The 21263-nt window shown below is 43.9% G+C and overlaps 1 protein-coding gene across 1 annotated transcript in view; it reads right to left on the bottom strand.

Annotated features, from left to right (window-relative positions):
- Positions 1 to 8108: 8108 nt before the first annotated feature.
- Positions 8109 to 21263, bottom strand: part of LOC141443732 (uncharacterized) — a 24226-nt gene continuing 11071 nt past the window's right edge. The window contains exons 4-5 of the mRNA XM_074109080.1: positions 9836 to 12893; positions 8109 to 8559 (exon numbers count right to left, since the gene is read on the bottom strand). Coding sequence (XP_073965181.1) covers positions 8109 to 8559; positions 9836 to 12893 — 3509 coding nt within the window. The remainder of the gene's footprint in view (positions 8560 to 9835; positions 12894 to 21263) is intronic.

Raw genomic sequence — 21263 nt, 5'->3', positions numbered from 1 at the left:
AATCCTAGTCTCATCTCTTTTGTTTATTAACTTTTTTTAAATCTGATAACTCGCGTGCTTAACACTTAAAATATGTCTTAATACTTTCGTTAGGCCCTCTAGCGTCAATCTATAATCGCAATAAATTAATTAATCTGTCCTAAGCCCTTACCCGAGAACTTTGCAACTCGTTAAAAAGTATTTAATATTTTGGATTACGGAATCGTGCGGTTGGTAACACGTTAAATATGCCCTTAACCTCTGTAATTCAAAGCTCTAATGATTGGGACGGATGGTAATTCCAATCACAGATTAATTAATTATTATATGCTTCAATATATAATACATCCTTGCTTCCTTTTCAATGTAACTAATTACATAATGCATCTGGACGGGCGATCAGCTGTCGCGCGCCCGTCACATCAGTCTCCATTTAGCACCGTCGAATGCGCGCGTGTAATTGTATTTTCTCTTATCACACTCCCTTATCACTTAGACGCACGGTTCTATTTATAGAATCAAGTCATTTTAGCGCGCCGCCTCCGCGCGGACGTATAATAGCTGCCCCTTTTGCACTATTATTTCTTTAAATCTTATAGCGCGTACATATTACTTGGTACACGCTAAACTAGTATAATCATTTGTCGCGGTCCGCCACTCATTATTATAATATTAATTGATCTGTCCTTAAGCCTTTACCCGAGAACTTGCAAACTCGTTAAAAAGTATTTTAAAATTTGAATTACGGAACCCGTGCGGTTGGTAACACGTAAAATATGCCCTTAGCCTCTGTAATTCAAACTCTAATGATTGGAACGGATGGTATTTTCAATCAAGATTTAATTAATGTCTATATATATTTTATGAGTGCATACAACGTCCACCTCCATTAACACATTTTATTCCTTTGGCATAAGGGTCAACAAGCCTCTGTTTGTTGTTTGACCCGCCATGAGAGTAGAAGTATGATCATAGTATGAGAGACGACGTATGTAAGCGTTATGTCATAGTGTAATTTTTATCGAAAATTTGCTATGAGGCTCAAATTTCTTTGGAGGGACGGGCGTACTGTCACAATGCACATAGGCGATCGCTGACATCTTAGTTAGCTCAGCTCAAGCTAGATGGCGCTTTCCTCAATAAGGGATCTCTGAGCAGAAATGACGGACGAACTCTAAGGTCGCCACCGTAGTTTTCACTTGATTCATTATTTACGTAATAATATGTATTTAATATTTATTTATTATTTACTTATTTATTTTATAAAAGTAGGCTTTATTACACTCATTTACTACATAGTTTGTACGACTAAATATATCTATAACAACTCACCCTTGACCGTTTTTGTCGGCCAAGGGGTGCTGTCGATCAGCTGTGACCGGGGGAATTCTAACTGTAAATATTCTCGCCCTTAAAAGCTGAAGCACAGCTGTAAAACACACATTCAACAGCTCACACTACACTAAACAGCTCTCTCGAAAGCTCCATACGCCCAGACTTGGGAACTTCCGTACGGCTTCAACTTCCACACTTCCACACCTTCGTACGGCTTACAACAGCTTCTCCCTCTGCACGGCTACAACTTTCAAAGCTCCGTTTCGGCTACAGCTCTCACGGCTCAGGCGGCCCCTTTACGCCCTAACCTGACACTAAGCCCTGACGGCCTTAACTTCCGGAACTGCACATCCTTCCTGGCTCGTCCAAGACCTGATCGTTCCGGCGTGGAACATTGTCCAGGCTGCTCGTCCAGCCCCCTTAAGGCCCCTTTTGACCTCGGCACCGACGACCACTCAGCTGGACCAGGCCCCCTGCTGTGGCCAGCCTCTTCGCTCGGGTTCTTCTCTCCGACTCCAGGGAAGTGTAGGCCAGGGAGACCGAATAATCAGAACCACCTCTCAATAAAATCGCTTGAACTTACTACCTGAGATTCTCGTAAAAACTTTTTACTTTAAATTTTGTCAAACTAGGCCTGTTATTTTTTTCTTAAATTTTTAAAATTAAAAAATATTAAAAGTCTTTATTGTTTTACTCAAAGAATAACTTACTAGGCCTCCTTTAAGGTCAAACCTCCCCTCAAGAGGTCTGCCCTTGACACTTATTTAGGTAGGTTTAATAGAAGTGTAGCTCACAGGTGTGACTATTGTTATCAGTGTAAGCATTTATCTTTAGTCATTGATTCAGAGGTTACTGATGTTGATTTAAACGCATCAAGTACTTTAATTCATTTAAGTCAATATGCCTCCTAAAATTCATGCAAGATTCAATTTATGTCGAAATATCGCATGCTGACAGATTTTGCTAGTACAATTAGCGAAGCCCAAGGTACATCAGCGGTGGCAGTAGCTAAACGTAATTTCGGTTCATATTATAATCAGTTCGTACTAGCATATGAAGCGTTGCTTGGTCTTTCATCAGAGGAGATTCCTGAGGGAGAAATGGAACAAATTCACGCACAGTTCAGTGAAATCAATAAGTTACTTGTCAAGTTGGAGCAGGCATCGGAGGGCAGGGGGTCCGCAGACGAGCCTAGGATACCTCATCATAGCCAGGTAATGGCAAAGTTGCCTTCCATTGAACTGCCTAAGTTTAGCGGCAGGCCAATGGAGTGGATGTCATTCTTTGATCTCTTTCAATCCTTGGTCCATTCACGGGACATTTCAGATTCGGAAAAGCATTTTTATTTGCGGGCGTCACTGTCGGGTGAGGCGCTTTCGCTTATACGACAGCTACCAATGGATGGTCAAAATTATTCAGTGGCACTGAAATTGCTCACAGATAGGTATCAGAACCACAGGGTGCTGGTAGATACATACTTGTCACAGATCACCAACCTACCGGTCATTAACAATGTTGAGAGGTTAAGGTCAGATTTTTATGATCCTCTCCGAGAGTCTATTCAGGCATTGGAAAAGCTCAAACAACCAATTAATGAATGGTCATATTTAATTGTGTTTTTAATCATACAGAAGCTGCCAACATTGATCAGGTCAGCATTCGAACAGCGGTATGGGACGTGTCATCATGTTCTACCCAGTGTTCATCAACTGCTCGAGGTACTCGACGAGCAATGCAGGGTGCAGCTCGCCGTGTCACCAGTACCGGAAGCGGCTTCAGGGAGAAGCTACCACCGGCCACCACCACCACGAGGACGGCAGGGTGCGTCCACCTCGGAGGCACGTGGCAGGCCAGCACGCGGAGTGCGTCAAGTTCATCAGGTGAATTCTATTTCATCATGTTCATTTTGTAGCGGTGACCACTCATTATATAGATGCGCAGTGTTCCTAAGTATGTCACCAGTAGCACGCAAGGCGTGGGCGAAACGTAGTGGTCACTGTTTTAAGTGCTTGAGGTTGCACTATGCTAGGGACTGCAGTCAACGGAATTGGTGTCTGCACTGCAAGTCTCCTGAGCACAACTCACTCATTTGCAATGCAGGGGCAGCTCCTAAGGCTAGGGAATCACCTGAAAGGGACCAACCTGTGGTGTCAACATCAGGTCACGGTAGGCAATCGCCCAAGCGTCATTCACTGGGCAGGCAACCCCAGCATCAAGCACAAGGCAAGGGCCAGGGTGGCTACCCACTTGTGTGTGCACCTCAACCGAGCCAGGGCGGCCACTCAGATGTACCAGTGACTCAACCACTGTACCAGGAAGCCCCATCAGCTCAGGCGATGGCAGCTTACCGGCCAAGGCTTCCGGTAGGGGCAAGGGCACAGTGGGCTCAGTCTGAGTACCAGGCACTGAGGGGTATGGGCAGCGGATCAGCCCCATTCCTCCCCAATCTCCACCATCTCCTCAATGAGATGCTACCACTGTTGGTGTGACACAGTCATTACCAGTCACCATTTGTCCCACAGCGGTAGTAATGGTGAAATCAGGTGATGGCAATTATTTTAAGGTTAGGGCCTTACTCGACACCGGGGCGAGTGTCTCAGTAATTAAACAGTCAATAGTTCAAAGGTTAAAATTACACCAACAGTCTAATGGTAATAATATTTATGGAATTGGTCAGCAAAGGGTAAAGGTACCTGGTTCAATAGTCAAATTAATAATCAAACCTGTAGGTAAACAGGTTCCCATCATTAGTACAATAGCTTCAGTCATGTATTCACTAACGGGAAACATTCCATCATATGACACTCAGCTCAAAGATCAATTACGGTTGTCACATATCATATTAGCTGATGGCAAGTTTGACAAAGCCTCAGATGTGGACATATTAAATTATGTACTCGATGGTTCAAAGATTTCCACTCACGTTCCAGGAATAGCAGCCTACGGGACGTGCTTTGGGCATGTCGTCATGGGTTCATTGACCTCGACTCACCAGTCAGCGGTGACGTCATCACACGCAGCGGGTACGTCCGTGGAGGACTACGGCCTGCACGCCACTAGACTCGAGGAGGTGCTCGAGCGGTTTTGGAAGGTCGAGGAGCCGCCTTCGAAGCCTGCAGTTCATCCAGATCACATGGAATGCGAAAGGTTGTACATTTCCACTACTCAACGTCTGCCTGACGGCAAATACATAGTCAGGTTACCGTTACTTTCAACACGCTCATCATTAGGCGAGTCAAGGTCGCTTGCAATGAAAAGGTTGCGAGCTTTGGAGAGAAAAATGTCTAAGGACGCACTTTTCGCCTCCAAGTATAAAGATTTCATGAGAGAATACGAAACTCTCGGTCATATGTCAAAATCGGACTTTCAATTTAACTCAGAACATTTTGTCATACCGCATCACGGTATATTCAAACGAGGCACAGATAAAATCAGAGTTGTATTCGACGGATCAGGGCGATCGTCCACAGGTGTGTCACTCAATCAATGCCTTCACTCTGGGCAACCTCTTCAAAATGATATCACTAAAATCATTTTAAATTTTCGACGTCATCAAGTGGTATTCACTACTGACATCAAAATGATGTTTCGTCAAACATTTGTTCACCCAGATGATAGGAAATATCAATTAATCCTCTGGAGGGAGGATCCGTCACACGATGTTCAGTATATGAATTAAATACTAATACCTACGGGCTAAGGTCAAGTCCATTCATAGCTATACGGACGGTGTTGCTACTAGCGGACGATTGGAGGTGTCGCATCCGAATTCACACGCAGCACACGTCATGCGACGAGATATCTTCGTTGATGATATCCTCACAGGAGCAGACTCAGTGGCAGAGGCTCAACAGCTCAAGCAAGAGCTCATAGCGCTCACCGGGAGCGCAGGTTATGAGTTACGTAAATGGTCGTCCAATAGTAGGGAGCTATTGCGTGACTTACCGGAGAGTATTGCGAGCTGCCACATTCATTTGATACTGAGGATAAAGTTCATCAAGTATTAGGTGTTCAATGGGATCCAGTGTCAGATTCAATGGCATATCAAATCAACGTGCCACTTGGTCACCCTCCTACGAAACGTAGCGTGCTCAGTACAATCGCACGTTTGTACGACCCGTGTGGTTATTGCGCACCAGTCATATTTCGATTCAAAGTATTCTTACAGTCATTATTCTCGGATGGGCTCAACTGGGACGAGCCGATCAATCAAAAATCAAATCAATCAGTGGGACAAACTTACGCAGGATCTCAATCATTTGTCTCATTTACAGATTCCTCGGTGTGTCTCACTACCGAGCGCCGTTTCATACTCATTGCACGGTTTCGGCGACGCCTCGGAGCTGGGATACGCGGCGAGCGTCTATCTACGGACGGTGGATGCGTCAGGACATGTCAAGGTCAGCTTAGTCATTGCTAAATCACGCGTCGCGCGTCACATAAAACCAAGCAGACGATTCCAAAATTGGAACTCAGTGCATCTCACCTGGTATGCAAACTGCTTAATCACGTCGCAGATTCGTACGACGACTCTGTTCAGTTAGAGACTATCAATGCTTGGTCAGATAGCAGTATTGTTTTGTCATGGCTCAAGGCCAAACCTCACATGTTACAAACATTTTGAATGTAACAGGGTACAGGACATTCAACAGTCCAAACGTCACATCACAATGGCGTCATGTCAGATCAGAGCGTAATCCGTCAGATGTCGCTTCACGCGGAATGTCCGCAAGGGAATTAATTCAATTCAAATTGTGGTGGTCACCTGATTGGTTGTTGCGGGAGGAATCCCAGTGGCCACAGTTACCAGTCACTATACCTCAAGAGTTACCAGGTTTCAAGAAATTAGTTCATTTAGTCACGCCAATAGAGTCGTGGGAAGACGCCACTCTTATCACGTGTCAGTTCATATAGCAAACTAATCAATGTCAGTGCATTCATACTTAGATTTTTGTAAATATCAAGTTGCCGAGGGAGCAAAGGAATCTTCAGTCTACACTGTCATTGGACGAGATTCGCGCAGTACTAAACATTGGATAGGTTAAAGTTCAATTGGACGCTTTTAAGGAGGAATTGTTATGGTCAAACAAGAAAGCTGGTCTGTAAATCATTGCAGAAGCTTAGCGTTTTCGTCGATGACGAAAACATGCTGCGTGTCGGCGGACGACTACGTAAATCAGCTTAACCATATGGAGCAAAGCATCCATATCTCATACCTAAGGATCATAAATCAGGTCAGTTAAATTAAAAACTCAAGGTGGCGAACTCATACGCCCAGTAGTCAAACTGTGTAAATTGCCTATTGAATATAATGTAGGTCAATCATAATCATATATTGTTCTATTTATTGGTAGGGCACCAATTAATATTGTTGTTATTTATAATCATCTGTGCATTATTATGTAGACCCTCAGTCTAATGGATATTGTTAATTTCATGTGTATGAATGTATGGATAACTCAATTCTTAGGATAAGTCATAGTCAATTGTATACCTACATTTTCAGGATAGGTAGAGCGTTTATTCATGTGCTACACCTAAGTTGTCATAGGTTGTCAGCTGTTTATCAGTAGATCATAAGTCAATATTATTGTAAGTAGAGTCAATAGTGCTTGCAAGTGTTCAGTCCATCTTTCGCCTGGCCCTGGCAGGAAATGTTTACGCAAAACGTAACATCGTAGGTCGGGTCGTGTAGAAGTCACTTTACGGGAATGTGTGATGGACCCTTAAATCATTTTTATTGTTTTTGACAGCCTATGTTTGTCAATGGACCGGTCAGTCATTCGACCGGGGAGTCATTCAAAAGCACTGAGAGGCGTTGGACGTCTATAGCGGTCTCGGGGTCAGAGCCGCTCTCAGTGTCAAATCGTGTCATTAAGTAATCTAAGATCATCTCAATCTATTTATAGATATAAACAGTTGTACGGTATCAGTAACGCGAAATATAGTGGTGAACGTAATCGCAGTTTTGATTTCATCGTCATAACCTCAACCCTTCACACGACACCGCGGCAGCTAGCTACAGGAGGCGGCAGCTGTCCAGACCGATCCCAGGGGCTCGGGAGAGGGTCTGCCTTCACATCGGCATCATCAGCGACGACCAAGGCGCGGCCTGCACATCGAACCGCGAGGCCAGCGGTTTGGTCTAAGTATAAGCGACGCAGGGTGCGCACGCACATCTAATCAAAATCAACCCACCGGCAGTTCTCAGGCGAGAATTGCCAACATAATACTTACAAGTCAGTGTGACAATCTCTCTTTTTAACCGACGACAAAAACGGAGAAGGTTCTCAAGTCGACGCGTATATTTTTTTTTATGTATGACCACGCATAACTTTTTACAGAGTAGTCCGATTTTGATGATTATTTTTTTTAATGGAAAGCGTATACCCCGTGAGTGGTTCCATTTAAATTTGGAAATAATATTCCTACCCTAAAGGTAGGAAAACAGGGATGATTGATTGTTCAGTCGCTGATTGTACTGTATAGGCATACATTTTTACAGAGTAGTCTGATTTTCGCGTCTTCTTATCTTCTCATATATATAATTAAACGTCTTCTTAGTTAGATATTTGGGTTCACAAGAATAAATTGTACACAAAATCACGGTTCGCGAGGCGCGCGCGTGCGACCGATCGGAGTTGCTAGCCGAGAGAGCGAGAGATTCCGAGCGAGCGAGAAGGCATAGGTTGCGTTCTGAAATCAAAATAAGGTTCGCGCTACATACTCCCCCTCTAGCACGAATGAACGCCCACGTATTCGTGGTAGCATAACTAGAGCGCGGATAAACTAGTCTAAGTAACGCCTAGGTCTACCGCGTCTGCGTTTCTCCCGTACGGCGGGTTGGACGTCGCCGACGAAAGGAGTGAGATGCGAGGTGTGATACTTTCCCAAAAGCACCCCGTCACTAACGCGTTCGAGTAAATACGTAGTAGGACCGACAGCTTCCCGCACCCGGTAGGGGCCGTCCCTCCGAGGGATAAACTTAGCCGTCTGCCCTGTACCTGTATCGTTGGGCCTTGAGTCTTGAGCAAGACCAGAGTACCCGGATCGTAGTCCGGTGCCGGGCGGCGCTGCCCGTCGGCGTGCGCCTTGTGCCGCGCCTGCGCGCGCTCGTGCACGTCGCGCGCGTCCAGCAGCGCGCCGGCCAGGCGCCGCAGGTACGGTGTCACGCTGCATACGGCCGTGTCGCGCTCCACGATCGCTCGCATATCGCTTGCGGCGTCGTGTGGCGCGCGAAGCTCTCTGCCGAAAGTTAAGAAAGCAGGTGAATGACCCGTACTGGCGGTGACCGCAGAGTTCATGGCGAACCTAATGGCCGGTAGGTGAGTGTCCCACGTATCGTGTTCTCGGCCGACGAGGATCGCCAGTTGCGGTTTGAGATCGCGATTCTTGCGTTCGATAGGATTGGCGGAAGGGTGGTAGAACGAGGTCAGGGCTTGCTCGATACCCATGACGTGGCAGACTTGCTGCATGATGTCGCTGACGAACTGGACACCATTGTCACTGACCAAGCGGCGCGCGACTCCGTAGCGTAGGAACACCTCTGATGTGAGCGTCTTAGCGCATTCCAGGCTAGTAGCTTGGCGCAGGGCGAAAAGTTCTACCCAGCGCGTACACACGTCCTCTGCGATCAGTATCCATCTATGTCCGTCGCCGGTCTCGGGTAAGGGTCCAAATAAATCCACAGATACGACCTCGAATCTCCTGGCGGGGGCTGGCGTCTGCAGAAGCCCCGCCGGCTTCCTGTTGTCGGCCTTGTAGCGTTGGCAAGCGACGCAGCGCTTGACGTAGTCGGTGACGAACGCCCGCATACCGGGCCAATAGAACTTGCCGGCGATGCGCCGCAGGGTGCGCTCGGCCCCGAGGTGGCCGGCGGTGGCCGCATCGTGGTACTCCGCCATCACCTGTGTGCGCTCGTGCTCCGGGATAACGAGGCAAGCGTCGTCATCGTCGCTGTCGTCGTTCAGTGCGTAACGGTATAGAATACCGTCGGAGAGTACGTAGCCTCGGTCCGCCCACTGTCTCCCCCTAAATGGAGAGTCGTCGGATTCCAAGTCATCGATTATTTTGCGTACCTCCGGATCTTTCAGTTGATTGTCGCGTACGTCGCTGGGTGTACGCGCCGGGAAATCAACCACGGCAGAGCATAGTTCACAATCGCTCTGCGTTTCCTGCGAGCACGGCGGGCGCGAGAGAGTATCTGCGATCACATTCATTTTACCTGGAGTGTAGTCGATGCGCAGATTGAACTCTTGGAGAGTGAGGGCCCACCGCGCCAGTCTGCCACTGGGAGACTTGGTGTTCATCAGCCATCTGAGGGGTTGGTGGTCGGTCTTGACGATGACCTGTGCGCCTTCGATGTACCCTCTGAACTTGTTGACAGCCCACACGACGGCGAGCGCCTCGCGCTCGGTGGTCGTGTAATTACGCTCGGCGGCGTTCAGCTGTCGGCTCGCGTACTCGATGGGGCGCTCGTCCTGCCCCTCCCCCCTGCATTAAAACAGCTCCAAGACAGTACCCGCTACTATCCGTGCGCAGCACGAAGGGTTGCGCCTCGTCAGCCTGCCTCAGGATCGGCGCCGTCGTCAGCAGCGTCTTGATAGTGTCGAAAGCTCGCTGCTGTTGCTCGCCCCAGCACCACACGCTGTCCTTTTTCAGAAGGTTGGTGAGCGGCCGGGCGACGTCGGCGTAGCCGGGAATAAATCTCCGGAACCAGCTGGAAGTTTGTAAGAAACATTTCAGATGTTTGGCGTTTTGTGGCAGAGGCATGGCAGTGATTGCTGAGGTTTTGTCTGGATCCATGTGGATACCACCAGGGACGATAACATGTCCCAAAAATTTTACTGACTGGCATGCAAAGCAGCTTTTGTTACGGTTCACTCGCAGGTTGAACTTAGCCAGTCGGGTGAAAACAGTTTTTAGATCCTTTAGATGTGTCTGAAAGTCTGGTGATAACACAATAATATCATCCAGATATGCTAGCACTGTACTCGCTAGGTCTAGATTGGCCTTAAACCTATCAATGAGTCTCTGGAAGGTGGCTCCCGAGTTTCGAAGACCCATTGGCATTCGAATAAACCTATAAGTGCCCATCGGTGTGATGAAACATGTTTTGTCACGGTCGGCAGGGTCTACATTGACTTGAAAGTAGCCAGACCGCAGGTCGAGGGTGGTCATGTAGTTGCTAGTTTTAGCTGCATGTAGTATGTCTTCGATTCTTGGTAATGGGTACCTGTCAGGTTCGGTCACCTCATTCAGTTTTCTATAATCAATACAAAGACGCATACCTCCATCCTTCTTCGGTACCATGACAACATTCGCAGCCCATGGTGACTCGCACTCTTCAATCACACCGGCAGTGAGTAGCTTATCCAGTTCATCTTTCAGGGCGGCTCTCCTGTTCTGGGACATCCTGAAGGGTTGGCAGGCAATAGGCTGCTGGTCCTCGCTGACTTTGATGTGATGAGTAGCAAAGTCAGTGGCCGGACCCTCTGTTGCAAATCGCTCCTCACTGTTACAAATTAATCGATTAAGTTCTGATCTTTCAACAGATGACAAAGTGTGACCTTCATCACCTCTCAACACTAATGAGTTGGTATCAGTTTGCATTAGATCAGAGTAATAAGGTGTCAACTGGAAGGATTCAACAAATGTAAACATCTGGTTTGGGGCATTTTGAAAGGAAAAACAGCACTGAGGGATGTTTACAATTATTCCTGCATTTAAAATGAAGTCACGGCCCAGTAAGGTTCTACACTGACTGTCAGGAAAAACAAGAAAATCTACTAAAGCCTCGCGATCTCCAATAGTGACTGACACTTGAGCAGTAAGAATATCACGTACCTTGTTAGATCCATCAGCCAAACCTACTGTCCTCCGCGTCGGCGTGAACTCGACACCAGAATTCACCAGAAGCTTGTGAAGAGCCGGACTGGCCACGCTCTGCGAAGCACCAGTGTCCAAAATAGCGACGCCCTTGCGCCCCGCGATAGTGACGTCCACTAGCGGGCGTGAGCTGTCGATGCTTTCTAAAGTGTTCAATGACTGAAAATCAGCTGTTGACGACGTAGTAGGCCTATTAGTATTGCAAGTATCACACCTCGATCTCACTACCCCTGGTCGATTACAACCGTAACATTTAATAGCGGACCTAGTATCGCTACTGTCACCATTAACCGTTTTACTCGTTTCTTTAGCCTGAATTTTCCGACACTCGGTTACAGTATGACCGAAACTTTTACAATAACTACAACGCGGACGAGAAGTTTTAAATTTAAGCTCGCTCGCGCTAGGAGGGGCGTTGATCGGCGAAGGACTGGCAGCGATAACAGCGGCAACGTCGCGGTCGTGCGGTTTGACAGATGCGCCGCGCGGCGGTTGCGCGGGAATTTTAATTTGGCTGTTATCACTGTTACTAGGAATTTTAACACTAGCAGATCCTACCTCGATCCTCGCTTCCTCGGCATCTCTCGCTTTCATTAATAACGATTCGACGTCGTTTACAGATTCGCGCGGCACACTTTTACGCACTTTACGATTCAACAATCCATACACTATATCTAATTGCAATCTAATGTCTATTTCGTAAGGGAACTTTGCGAATGTGGCGCGTATGCGGGATATGAAGGTTTCCGCGCGCTCGTCGTTTTGTTCTGAAGCGAAGATGTCCCGGAGTAGTTTGTATGCTGGGCGCGGGGCTCCGTACATCGCTCGCATGCGGGTCGTAGCCTCCGCCCACGTCTTCACGTTGCTTTTTACGCCGCGCCACCACGTAGCGGCGTCGTCGGTGAACAGCATCGTGAGCCCCCTCAGGGCATGCTCTTCACTGATGTTCATGCATTCGACGAACATTTCAACTGCGTCGATGAAGGATTCGATCCTGTCTGCGTTGGCGCTGCCGCGGCCGTCGAAACGCGCTGTACATTTAGCCATGTTTCCCGTAGCAACAGCGATGGATGGCGAGGGCGCCGGAGGCGTCGCTTCGCGGCTGAATGTGGGCGCGGGAACTGGGTTGATGGCGGCAGCGTGTTGCATCGCGTTGCGCATTACGCTCGACAGTAAACTCGATAGTTGCTCTTCGGTAATTGCAATCGTATTAGATTCCTTTGCGGTCTCGTTTCTTGTAAAAGCGCGCGAGTTTGGGGAAGTGGGCGCGCCGTCGGCGCGCGAAGCCCCGTCGTCTTCTCCGGAATGAAAATCCTCGGCATCTTCGCCCTCGCGCTGATGTTGGCCGGCTTCGCGGCATTGTTTCCTGGTCTTCATAGCGGTTGAATTAGGCGGATAGGTATCAATCACCGAATATTCCGAGAACTCGCTCGAGGAAGATGGCGTCGTGTCGATTTCGTGTGAAATTTTCTTGGCTTCTAGTTGGGCGCCATTGTCGATGGAGGACAAAAGGAAACGTCTTCTTATCTTCTCATATATATAATTAAACGTCTTCTTAGTTAGATATTTGGGTTCACAAGAATAAATTGTACACAAAATCACGGTTCGCGAGGCGCGCGCGTGCGACCGATCGGAGTTGCTAGCCGAGAGAGCGAGAGATGCCGAGCGAGCGAGAAGGCACAGGTTGCGTTCTGAAATCAAAATAAGGTTCGCGCTACATTTTTTAATTAGATAGGATATACCTTGAAGTTGGTATTATATACATTTGGGAAAAAACACTCCAAGGGTGGGACAAAAGTATAAAATAAAAACTTTTTAACAAAAAAATTGAACCGCCGAAAAAACTGAAAAGCAAAAAATAATTCAATTTTTTTGTTAAAAAGTTTTTCTGATGAAGCACATGTCAAAAAAGTGTAAGTAAATCACTTATTTGGTCGACTATACTATTTTTATGTTCGTATCTTCTTACAATGGGGACCCGAAGTAGGTCAAGGTTAGTAACCCAATTCCCGAGGTGCCCAGGTGTGGGACGGTTATAGATGAACATAATTTACAATTCTGAGTTACCTTATGGCTACTTTAATAAGTTAAGTGATATTAATAACTAGCTTTTGAAGACAAAGTATTTAAAGCGAGACTACTTAGAAATACTTAATGACACCATTAATACTTAGGACTAGTTTCATCGGCAAAATAAAAAAAAAACCCGAAACAAGTCGAACTAAACTCGATTTACGTAAGTTATCCGAACTTATTCCATTAAAATATGCATGCGTAACTATTGCATTGTTAAAAATAATTAAATTAAAATACTTTCCTTCGTATTGAAAAATTATCTCAAAATACCACACTTGTTCCAACATGACCTCATTTCCCGAAACTTTCGCAAAACCGCATTTCGGCCGGCGTTGGACCAGCGGCCGTTCGGCCGTTCCCGGGGCAGCGTTCGGCCATTGTCGGGAACAAAGGCGTTATCCGGCTTACCCGCGGTGACGTCATAAAGCCCACCTGGTACCCGGGCTGGGGAAGATTTGGATAGGGTATGTTAAACAAGTAAGTTTAAGTTTGTTTGGGTGGCAAGTCATGGATCGAGTTGGGATTTAGATTTAATAGGATTTGAACTTTCTATTGTATTTTATTCGTATTAATGTCAACTTAAGCCTAAGAGTGACCTTTTAAATAATTAAATGTGTACAAATTTATTGTTTCAATACAAGCGATAAAGTTACCGACTTCATTCAAATTCAAATTCAAATCATTTATTCACTAAATAGGCCGCAATGGGCACTTTTACACGTCATTTTTTAAACTACCAGCGCTTTCGGAAAGACCATCATTGCCAAGAAAAATGCGCCGTAAGAAACTTGGCAGAAAGTCTTTTTTTCAAAATAAAATAATTACAAATAAAATACTTAAAAACTACAGTAGTAGGTATACAATTAAAGAAAAAATACAAAATAATAATAATACAGGGATGCATGGGGTCCCTTAGTTACAAAACTAAACACTTACTATATCTACGTTCAGTGGAAGTGTAGAATGCTTCCACCGTCATAAATAAATAAAAAAAAAACTTTTATATTATTGGCAGCTGCAAGTGCTGCAACCTGTAGAGTTTTTTTTTCAATTAACTGTGTTAATATAATAATAGACAAAACACAACCTTAGTAATCAATAAAAGTAAATCTAATAATAATTCTTATAATTAAATTAAAACTACATACAACTGTGCTAAACTTAAAATACTTACATAAAATAAAAAAATAAAATAAAACCTCAACTAAAAACCACGAGGAAACTTCCACCGGGATTTCGTAATGTCCCAGAATTTCAATGTAGGTACCCTGTCCGACGCGCTCTTGGCCGGTTTTTTACTTAATAAGTTTAGGTCAACATTATCTGTTCAAAGGGCCGTTCCAGGCCCTGTACTACAAAGTGCAAAATTCGAACTTAGTATCTCGCCGTCCCACTGACGCTTATATTATTTAATACGAGAGTGAGAGGGACGGTACGATAAGAGCTTCGATTTTCGAATATCGTAGTAGCCCCTCAGGTTCACAATTACCCGTGAAATCGAGCTTTCCAATACCAAATTACCTTTTATTACTGCGCCCGTATACACTGGTCATTACATTACCTACATCTGTTTACTTTTCGAGCCATGTCTCTATTAGGCACTTGTCGGGTCCAATTAAAAAAAAAGTTGTTAAGTAATCTAAATCAGTAACATTTTTCAGCTCCTTTTCTTCAAAACTTCACTCGCGCGTTTTTTTTTATTTTTATTTGACTAGATGGCAAACGAGCAAGGGGGTCTCCTGATGCTAAGAGATCACCACCGCCCTTAAACATCTGTAACACCAAGGGTATTGCAGATGCGTTGCCAACCTAGAGGCCTAAGATGAAATACCTCAAGTGCCAGTAATTTCATCGGCTGTCTTACTCTCCACGCCGAAACACAACAATGCAAGCACTGCTGCTTCACGGCAGGATTAGCGAGCAAGATGGTGGTAGCAATCCGGGCGGACTTTGCACAAGGTCCTACCACCTGCAAAGTAACTAAAAACCACGCTGCGTATAACTAGCTGTATATTTGATTTATCGCTATATCCTGCGGGAACTATAAGTACGACTGTGTTATGTTTTATTGTTATTTGTAATCATATTTTGTTACTTCTCATTGTTTTATTTTATTTTTTATACATTGGTATAAAAATAGTAGATTGTACAACAAGAGCATAAGACGAGCCACCCGAGCTATGATAGACACGTCAAGGGGAAAATGGGTTTAATGCTCGAGTTTTTCTGCTTTTCACTTCGATGGCGAGGAAATGAAATAGCAACAGTGGAAACAATTGCTCACTTACTATGTACCTTTTATTTTTCATGCATTGCTAGATAATTACAAATTTTTAGTTTTATTGATTTATTTTGATTGATTTTATTAAAAAAATATATAGAAACATTTTTGTTGGTGGCTGTTGACTCCTGATTACCTTGGTCTTAGACGAAGATTTTACTTTATGCACTAGAGCATAAACACGAACTTTACTATCATGAGACTTGAAAAACATTTATTAAATTTCTTGAGGGCAGGTACATTATTACGAGTATATTACCGCCGGTGCCTCTTTTTAAGTAAAAAATACCTGTGCTCTGTGACACCGTTACTCTGTGTTTGTATCAACTGTAGGTACTTATTCCTTAATGTTGTGTTTTGTTAATGATGTGATACAAATAAATACACATTTAAGTATTCATTATCTATGAACTACTAGTAAATTCTAGTAAATAGAGGTAAATAGACATAATCCTGTATTGTTCGACTAAGTTATATTCTAACGAAAGAACAAATAAGGCTAACCTCAAGATAACGAGCTGTCCAATTTCGGCTCAGTCCTCGGAAATAATTGCGCAAAGTGTGTTATTACGAGTATTTTTGGATGTTGGATTGTTGGTAACACCTTGACATTCTTTATAGAACCACCATGGATGCCTTCACTTACTTGTTAGTAGGTAGACATCATGACATATCCCATTACAGGCTGACAGCATTCCCTTATTGAATGGCTATGGCATTTAGTTGAGAGATACGTAACTCAAATTTGACTTTCAACATAATCCTACTTCCTACTAATATGATAAATGCGAAAGTTTGTAAGTCTGTTTGTGTGTTGGTTGGTTTGTTTGTTTGTTACTTCATCACGTCTAAACCACTGAAACAATTTAGATGAAATTCGGTATGCAGATAGTTTGAATCCCGGAGAAGGACATAGGATAGTTTTTATCCCGAAAAATTGCATAGTTCCCGCGGGATAGCGATAAACGAAGTGTGCGTGGACGGAGTCGCGGGTAACGGCTAGTATAAATTAAATCTAATTCCAAACCATACAAACTTAGTTAAATAAAAGAGTGTTAAAATGTCCCATTTACAGAATATTCCTAATTCAATTCGCTGAGCTCCTAAAAAAATACACAATTTTTAAGTAAGGTTATATTAAAAAGCACCAAAATGCCGGGCGTTGACATTTAAGCACGCAACGCTATTACCGCGCCGTTACTGTCACAATAGGTGGCGACAGGATCGCAATAATTTTATAGGGCTTTTAGGGGTCCCGGGGATCCACAAAAGAATCATCCTGTAGCTTTGTCTTGATATGGGTATTGTTATTTAGTCCATGTTTCTTTGTTATATTTTAGCTGTTGTCCGGGGGTCTATATCGTATCCCCGAATGATTGTTTGTCCTAATGTAATGTTTGTTCTATTATCGATTGACCTAATTGTTAATTATACGGATGTCTCTGACCATAGGGCTATAAATGCAAGGTTCGATTCTAGGTACTCGTACAATTGAGTTACTTTTGTTAGACATTCTGTATACTCAAACCATCTACTTTTTTTTACAAATAAACCTAACCTAACCCTGAAACACTTTCAGTTTTTAGGTGTTAGGACAATGGATCGCTAGGGCAGACATTATAATATTAGGACAAACAAAATTAGGCCATCTTCAATAAAAGTAATTTATAGCAATCCTGTAGGAATTAAGCAATTTTCCGGGATAATAACTATCCCATATTATTATACTTTCCACTCAGAGTCACGCAACGAGCTATGGAGAGAGCTATGCTTGGAATTGCTTTGCGTAAAGTCACCGACATAGCTGGAGAAATATGCAAGTTGAAGTGGCAATGGGCAGGCCACATCGCTCGAAGAACATAAACCGTTGGGGGAGAAAAGTCCTCGAGTGGAGTCCTCCCACCAGGTGGGCTGACGACATCGTGAAAGTTGCGAGTAACCGTTGGATGTGTGTACGCGAACGAAGCAAGTTTTAGGGCCTGATAAATTTTATGTGACAGATTGTGTGGTGCTGTCTCTATTTATTCGGACAAAACAAACAAAGAAAAGAAAAGGGCTTTTACTTTCTTAAATACATTTTGGCTCCGGAACCCTAAAAATGGGACGGCATCATCGATATCAGTCACATAAAATATATATAGGTATATAATTTGAAACGAAATTTTCTCGCTATAATTTTTTCGATTTTTCTCCAACTTTTCAAAGCTTTGCTGAAATTTAAAATGGCGTGCTAGCGTCGCATGCAACAAGCTGTCCATATAAATTGCCTAAACGACGTGTCGTGATCGCGCTATGTTCTGCTACACGTTATGTTAGAACGAGAAACAAATGTGGGATAGGATTTTCTGTTTCAAGTAAGAAGATTTTAAGTTATCGTAAATACAAACTGAGACATGGATATTAATTATAATGACCCGGATAACTCACGTCTTAAATCGAGTTTAGCTCGACATGTTTCGGCTAATGCGTCAGGCGTGTTGCAGCAGCCGCTGAGTCGCGTTGCTCCGAAGACGAAGGGCTACGGATTAGCCCGAAAAATGTCGAGCTAAACTCGATTTAGACGTGAGTTATCCGGGTCATATAATTAATATGAGTGAGTCTCACGGTAGTTTCATGAGACATGGATGCAGAGAAAAACCAGAAAAAGCGACCAGCACTGGGAATCGAACCCAGGTCCTCAGCATTCCGTGCTGCGTGCTATAACCCCTACACCACTACTGGACGGAATCTAGACACGAATTTTTCCTATGCATACATATCTCAGGTTGCTTATAAATTTCTACTTTGCTACTTAGCAGCAGCACTAGCGACATCTATGTTGCGTCGACAGATGTCACATTCTTTCGGAACCAACCGCTGACCCAGACAAGAGATTGATTGAGAGGATTTGATTGATTGTTTAAAGTTAGTTTTAAAGTTTGTCTGAGAAACGGGGTGGTTAACTTGTTGCAGTAGTTTCCAATAGCGTAATTTAGCGTAGAATAATTAAGTGACCGACATAGCCCGAAGAATAGGTTCACTAATGTTTTGTTAATGTTTGTTAGTAGGTATTAACTTAAGTAACCTTTATATTAAATATAATGACCCGGATAACTCACGTCTTAAATCGAGTTTAGCTCGACATGTTTCGGGCTAATCCGTAGACCTTCGTCTTCGGAGCAACGCGACTCAGCGGCTGCTGCAACACGCGCACTGCGCGCCGCCGCTCTGCTCGCGCGACTACCCGACGAAACTGACACCGGCACACAACTACCCGCGTTTTCATCATCATTACAACTGTCAAATGTAGGGTAGCACACAACACTAACAACATCGCTCTGTAAAGGTACGTTCACACACACCGATGACGCAGCACGAGTATTTAACACCGTTTTCCAACTCGGAGGTACCGTCCAACCACTATCCCGGTTGAAATTCGGCCGACGACTAATCTCGATGGCTTCACGCACTTTCCGCGGAATGAAAAAATTTCTCTCTCGCAAGTACAGATACCTTATCAAATCTGATATAGTGCGTCGAATCCGAGTCCATTGAGTGCTCGGCCACAGCAGACCCCTTGTCGTCCTGTTTCCTCATACTGCGTATGTGCTCCGATACCCTTGTGGAAACGTTACGTCCAGTCTCTCCAATAAGCTCTTGCCACAGGCACAGGGAATCATATATACCCCGGGACCACTCAGGGGCTCCTTATCCTTCAGTTTCGTCGGGTAGTCGCGCGAGCAGAGCGGCGGCGCGCAGTGCGCGTTTTGCAGCAGCCGCTGAGTCGCGTTGCTCCGAAGACGAAGGGCTACGGATTAGCCCGAACATGTCGAGCTAAACTCGATTTAAGACGTGAGTTATCCGGGTCAATATATTTAATATGAGTGAGTCTCACGGTAGTTTCATGTTTTAAGTAACCTTTTTTCAAACGATTCAAATTCAAATTCAAATGATTTATTCAGTAAATAGGCCGCAATGGGCACTTTTACACGTCATTTTTAAACTACCAGCGCTTTCGGAAAGACCATCATTGCCAAGAAGAATGCGCCCGCAAGGAACTTGCCCAGAAAGTCATTTTTTCATAATAATCTAATTACAAATAAAATACTTAAAAACTATTATACAATTAAAGAAAAAAAATACAAATAATAATAAAAAATACAGGGATGTATGGGGTCCCTTAGTTACAATACTAAACCTAACTATATCTAAACTATACCTACGTTCAGTAGAAGTGTAAAATGCTTCCACCGTCATAAATTTTAAAATAATAATAACAATATTAGTTCTGAAATATACATTTCAGTCGTTCGTATTTATTCGTTTCACAAGTGTCTTGGCTAAATATGTTTTATTTTGAAACTGTAAATGCTTCAGGACTATAATAAAACTAACACTCCTCTGTGCAGGAGGTACTGCCTAGAATCTTCAGGAAGTCCTGAAACTGTTCATCCCAGCCTATATACGTCCACTGCTGGCACAGGCCTCCTCTCAGAACAAGAGGGCTTGGGCCATAGTTCAGACGCGGGCCAGTGCGGATTGGGAACTTCACACACACCATTGAATTGCTTCGCAGGTTTGTGCAGGTTTCCTCACGATGTTTCTTCACCGCAAAGCTCGTGGTAAATTTCAAATGTAATTCCGCATATGAATTTCGAAAAACTCAGAGGTGCGAGCCGGGGTTTGAACCCACGACCCTCTGCTTGAGAGGCGATAGGTCAAACCACTAGGCCACCACGGCTTTTTTTTCTGAAACTGTTATATGGAGGATAACTTTTTTGTATTCATTTAAAATTATCCCAGTGGTTGAGCAAGTACCAATTAGCATCCGTGGAAAAATATTTACTGTAAATTTTTGTTTTTTGGGGTTCCGTACCCAATGGATGCCAACGGAACCATATTTCTAAGACTTTGCTGTCTGTCTGTCCGTCCGTCTGTCACAGGGCTCTATCTCTTGAGTGATAATAGTTAGACACTTGAAATTTTCACAGATCTGATTATGTATTACTGTGGCTGTTATAACAACAAATGAACAGAATAAAATAAATATTTAAGGGGGCTCCCATACAACAAACGTGATTGTTTTGCCGTTTTTTGCTTGATATTAATAAAGGCAACAGGTAGACGCTTGAAATATTCACAGAATCTTTAGTTGTATAATTTTAGATATTATCTCTAATAGCACTTTGTTATCTTTCTATTTTTCCGTGATCAAACTACCTTATTGTGATTCCTATGTTTTAAGTAAGTTTTACAGCTAAACCATTCTTATTCTTATATTTTTCAAGTCTGAACTGCGCTTTACATTTGTAGTGAGTGCACAGCTTCAATCCTTTTCCAAGTCCATTGTCATAGTACAAAAGCTCCTAAGTAGCTCACGACACACATTTTTATAAAGCTCGCTGACCTGGTATTTTATAAGAATATTCTACGAATAATCCTGGCGCGCTGGTCTGTAGGAATAAAGTTATTATTTATAACGGTTGGGTTAAAACGTGCACAGAGGTTTAGTCGCTGCATGGTCCGGGCAAAATACATTTTTAATTTACTTGATAAAGTATCCCAGAAATACTTTATTAAAGAAAATTAAATTATACCAACAATGTCAACTAAAATTAAAATAAACAAAATAAAATCAACTTAAACATATATAATACAAACTAAGACCTAAACTACAACCTAATAACCATTCCGCGTCGTACCCAGCGGCTTGATAAAGTTGGAT

Source organism: Choristoneura fumiferana, chromosome 28, assembly GCF_025370935.1.
Source record: "Choristoneura fumiferana chromosome 28, NRCan_CFum_1, whole genome shotgun sequence".
In the NCBI taxonomy this organism is placed as follows: Eukaryota; Metazoa; Arthropoda; class Insecta; order Lepidoptera; family Tortricidae; genus Choristoneura; species Choristoneura fumiferana.
Note: the sequence above shows the minus strand (reverse complement) of the source record. Positions and strands in the feature narration are given on the sequence as shown.